General features: G+C 46.6%; 1 protein-coding gene across 1 annotated transcript; it reads right to left on the bottom strand.

The window, feature by feature from the left end:
* Positions 1 to 900: 900 nt before the first annotated feature.
* Positions 901 to 4,662, bottom strand: LOC147440662 (dynamin-related protein 4C-like). Its single transcript, XM_086483557.1, has 2 exons — positions 2,416 to 4,662; positions 901 to 2,336 (listed from the first exon to the last, which is right to left on the bottom strand). The coding sequence occupies exon 2, from the start codon at positions 1,702 to 1,704 to the stop codon at positions 1,036 to 1,038; it is 669 nt and encodes a 222-aa protein (XP_086339683.1). The 5' UTR covers positions 1,705 to 2,336; positions 2,416 to 4,662; the 3' UTR covers positions 901 to 1,035.
* Between the last annotated feature and the right edge of the window lie 574 nt (positions 4,663 to 5,236).

Raw genomic sequence — 5,236 nt, 5'->3', positions numbered from 1 at the left:
GAACAAACGATAAGGGGAAGCGGGGCCGGGTCGCAACAATGATCACATTTGAGGGTAGTGGAGGGGTTGCATCCCAAAGCTGCAGAGAGGATGACGAGGCAGGCACCCGAGGACAGGAGCCGCAGAGAGAGACAGAGGCAGCTTGTGTCAGGGCGGATATGGGGAGGGAGGCAGAGACGGGCATGGTGATGTGCAAGGCTCGCAGAGACTCATGACGGTGAAATGATCTCTTTTTCTCTTTAGCATTTCCGATTCCTTTTGAAAATCTTAAAGACTAATTAAGTGGGTCTTTGAAGCGAGAGTTTAGTAGATGAGAGAGAGGGGGGAGAGAGAGAGAGAGAGAGAGTTTTTTGGTCTGCCCAAAGGGCAAAAGCTATAGAGATGCAATGTTTTTTTTAATTTAAAATAGAAAAAATAATTGAGTTGTATTTTTAAACATTTTTTGTTAAGCCAAAAATATTGATTGGTTGGTGGGTACTCGTGTAAATGAAGAGTGTGTAACTCGAAATGATGACATGTCTTTAATTTTGAAATATCAAAGATTTTGGGTTGCCTCTAATGAAAAGAACGTGGGTTTAGTTTTGAGTTTTTTTGACTTGCGGTCATACTGATGTGTGCCTTTTTTTATTTTTGTTAACAGAAAAAGGAGAGCAAGGTGCTGCGGAGCCCAAGGCAGCGAAGGCTCTTGTTATCATTTTCTGGTGGCAGCCTTATACTTGCAAATGTATCTCGAGGTCAAAGAGAGAGAGAGAAAACTAGCGTTCTGTCTCGCAATATGGGCAGGAAAGAACTGCAGTCAAAGAGAGCACCCCACCAGGGGAAAGCAAGTGCTTGCTATAAGGCTGCAAGCCCTTATCCTGCGCATTAGGCCCCGACTCCGTCATATTCGTATCTTTCCTAATTAGCAGACTGTCGATCAGGGGTAGATAGAGAATATGGGCAAGAGGCTAACAGTTGAAAAGAGTAACACTATACCTTTATTTTTATTCCATCTTCAAAAGCCTCATCACAGTGTCAAAGCACTTACTCTTACCATCACTCAGAGATAGATCGTTGAAAAGCCGAGATGTACAGTTTTTCCAGGTTTGGGAAGCGGCCTGCGTGCTTGGCCACCACAGAAAAGGCTACCTTGCGTGCTGCATCGTGTACGAAAGATGGCATCTCTGAAGAACAAGTGTTGGCTATGGAGTCTAGAAGCTGGCGCACCATCTTCTCTATTATGGCTTGGGGTACTACATTGGGAAGATTGGTGCTGAGGCACTCAGAAAGCAAGCGTTGTATTGAGTCAACATGCCCTCCTAGAGTTTCCGTGAGCACGAGCTTTTCTCCAGCGTCAATTGTTACTTTCTGCTTGAATTTGGTAAACTCTTGGTGCAAGCTGGCATTGTAGTTAGTTTGTGACTTGGAATTGCTGCCGTTGGGCATGGTGTAGAGTTCTGCACTCGATATTGTGAGGTCCGCACTACAATCAGAACCTGGCAGCAATAATATATCCTCTAAAGCTTTCTTCACAACGTAGGAGACATTTAGAAATGCTACACTGGCATCCACCAGGCTACAGATGTCGCCACTTAGTAGCTGCAACTCTTGGCGTTTCACCTCCAGTGAACTATCAATCTGTTTGAGCACTGCGGGGAAAACGTCGGCTATGGTTTGCATTTGGAGCTGCATGAGATGATGCGCAAGAGCTTCTACACCAACCATAGATTTGCAGAGCTTCTTCAGCTCGGCATGCGAAGATAAGAGCGTTTCTTCAGCACACTGAGCCTCATCGAACGAGGCTTCTTTTGTGCGGTTGCGCACACAGATGTATCCTAGCCCTATTTTGACAGCATCATCGGTGATCTTCTGGAGCAAGCCATCCGGACACAAATCGACTTTGGTGACGACAGCCAGTGTGTGCTTGCCGAGTTTGTCCACTTGTCCTAGCTGGACATGCGGATGAACTCGGCGCAGACGGAGAAATCCATGGCTGCATTTAGGACGTTGAGGATGATGGTTTCCTCAGAGGCTGTATATACATGGCCATGTTCTCCTCACATATTTTAATCGACTCAGTTGACCTATCTACCCCTGATCGTGTATGCAGCTACATTGCCTAGCCACGATAATTTTGTGATCAGGATCCTTGTCTCTGGTTTTAGGAATGTCGATGCATGTTGCTATTGCAACCTGCAGGCTCTTCTCTTACATGTGGTGTTGCCTTGGCAAGAGGCCTATGAGGGTCCTATCGAATGGGATTTATATCCAAGCACCATCATGATTGCGGGAGCTTTGCGGGGCTCACCATCACCAAGGAATAACTCTCATGATGCTATGGCATCGCCTTTTGCCACCTGCATGCAAACAAAAGCTTGTAGTTCAGCTTTGGCAAAATCAGAGAGATTTTACAGATTTGCAATTGGCTAAGGCGACCTCCGTAGTTTGAGCCTGCTGGAGGTGGATAGTGGTGAAAGAGAACGGCAATGGCGCTGTTGTCTGAGCGATGAGCTTGCTTCAAAAATTTCCACTATCATGTTCAAGAGATGAGCCTCCTCCCGCGAGAACCACCACTTGCAGTCATGCGAGGTGGTTGCAGTCATGCAAGGGCCAGCAGTTCCTCCCTCGATATGGGCAGATGGGTCCTCCAAGTGGGGAAACTGGGTGCCTTCTTGGGATGGCCTAATTTGTTAGAAAAGACAGCATGTCCTTGGCGCGCATGGGCAACAGTATGGGCTGGGCATGACTCCTCAGCAACAACAGTGAAAGCCTTGATGGTAGAATCATCTGCTCTTTCTCCCCTAGGATCAACTTGCTCAGCATGGAGGTTACCATCCTCAAAATTTGTAGCCGCTTTGGATGCCTCTAATTGGGAAGCAAGGAATTCGTTAATGATGGCTTCCTCCTCCTTGGTATATGCAGAATAACCATTGTTCATTGAGTAACCTCCAACTTCATCGTCTGCGCATGGCTTCCGCAAGCATGCGAGGGTTGGAGTTACTCCGACCTGATCATCTTGAGGCTCGGCCACATAGGGGCCATCAAGTGTTTCATGAGTTGATTGACCATCGGCATTGAAAGAAGCGGCATCATGAGGCTACTGGGTCATGAAATTGCATGGTGGTTTATCAGCAACAGAGAATACTGTAGGTATGGCATTGACCAGAAATGGCTTTAGGCATTGCAGTGACCAGAAATGTTGTATGGCCTTGATGAGGCAATAGATGAGAGCATCTGCAAGGAGTGATAATGTATCAAATTTTCCCTCAAAATTGGCAAAATAGGGACTTTCTTGTGAGTCCGCTGCACCATCAAGTCTGGCTCGCCAGTGAGGGAAAGAGGTTTCATTGAAGGGGGCAGCACAGCCAGCAACAAAAATTTGCTCCGGGTAGGCTTCGGCAAATGGGCAGCAACAACAGGAAAGGTTGGCATCATTAGGAAGTAGGGGTTCGGGAAGGGTTACCTGGCGATTGATACCATGGTGTGGGATGCCAGGAGGGTGACCACTGTCGTGTGTTAAGACATTGTGTGTGTTACATTATGTGTGTGTGTGTGTTACACAGAGAAAGAAGGAGAAGGTAGAGAGAATATATAGACGCAGAGATAGGCGATAGGTTGTGATCTGTTATTGAGTTACATGAGGGTTAGTTTTATAAGGTTTGAAGTTTGGATATGAATACGTGGCCGTGCCTCTTCACTTCTCGAGGCGTACAACTGGCATTATTTTTATTCCAACATGCCCTAAAGCTTTGTAGCAAGCGAATGAGGGGTATCTGTAGGAAGAGCTGTACTGAGCAATGAGCGTTCACTCTCTCTCTCTCTCTCTCTCTCTCTCTCTCATACACACACACCCTGGATGCACATGACACTGCGCATGAACTTGCAGGTGGTGGAAATGGAGATCAACACAGACACTGCACATGAACACGAATTGGCTTTGTGTGTGTGTGTGTGTGAGAGAATGATGAGGTCATGGGGAGTACGGGTCAGAGACTCGAATCTCTAAAATGCGTAAAGGTTGCTTGAAGCTGTTGTATAGTCTCTCTCATTCTCTCTCTCGTGAGTCGCCACTGCCTTCAGCCATGATTTTTCCATTGGCATGCATCCCCTGTGTAGGAGGCTTGGACATAGCACACTTGTTTGCAAACCCTGCTCTTTTGCCAAGAATAGAGTTATGCACTGTCATGGGTCATTAGATTATGTAAAACATAGGATCTAGTTTGATGATCGAGTGCAGCGTAGAGGTGATGGCTGGATCTTCTTAAAATGATTTGGAGTACTTGGGTAACCCAACCTTAATCACACGTAATGCACTATGGACATTTGCAACTACCTGCAACAATGCACTATGGAAATTTGCAACTAGCTGCAGCTCATCCTGATGGGCGTTGTGGAGGGGATCCAAGAAATACCATGTTGTTGGGCTTCATAATATTCTCTGTGCTAAGTAGCTAGCATATGATGTCATTAGTTCTCTGTATTTGTTGAACTATGCACACCAACCGTCTTGTATGGAGGTGAGATGAAATCTATCTAGATGACAGCTCTTAGGACCGCACTCCAAACCCTGAAGTGTAGTTATATAAAACATCTCCCCTCGCATGTCTGCATAAGCTCGAAATTGGGATTGTAAGAAGCTATCCAGCGACTACATGCAAGAGGTAACCAGCTTGTGGCAAAGGTTGAGAAAGGAAGATAGATAGGCATTTGGAGTGTGCATGGAGAAGCGGAGCCGATAGGGATAGGGGCCGTATTTGCAAGAGAGGAGGTAGGATCAGGGTTCTCTCTCTCTCTCTCTCTCTCTCTCTCTCTCTCTCTCTCTCTCTTTGTGTGCGTGCGCGAGCGCGCGGTGTGGGGGGGAATGCAAGAATTTGAAGTGACGTGCAATAGAATTGTCACCACTAGCTGCACAAGCAGAGTAGGCCTTGTCAAAAATCCAAGCAAGCGTCGGGCCATTTCCAGCCCTATGCATGTGTAAAGGGTACTCACACCATGGCAACTTGCTGCGATGTGTCCTACATGCACGAAAAAATGTTGCTCTTTGTTCCCTGATGTAGAACATCAGCTCTACCGCTAGGAGCAATGGCCGCACTTGGCATGGAGACCACGAATTTTTTATTTGTTATGGCTTTCCATTTTGTTTTTATGCGGCCACTCTAGCGCATGATGTGCACCACCATGAGTTGTCCCCCCTCTTGCTTTGTCGCTTTCTCCTCGTGTTTTTGCTGTGATTTTGGGCTCCATCTGAACCTTTTTG

This window comes from Adiantum capillus-veneris, chromosome 15 (assembly GCF_014529385.1).
Source record: "Adiantum capillus-veneris isolate H3 chromosome 15, ASM1452938v2, whole genome shotgun sequence".
Classification (NCBI taxonomy): Eukaryota; Viridiplantae; Streptophyta; class Polypodiopsida; order Polypodiales; family Pteridaceae; genus Adiantum; species Adiantum capillus-veneris.
This window is presented reverse-complemented; position numbering and strand designations above follow the sequence as displayed.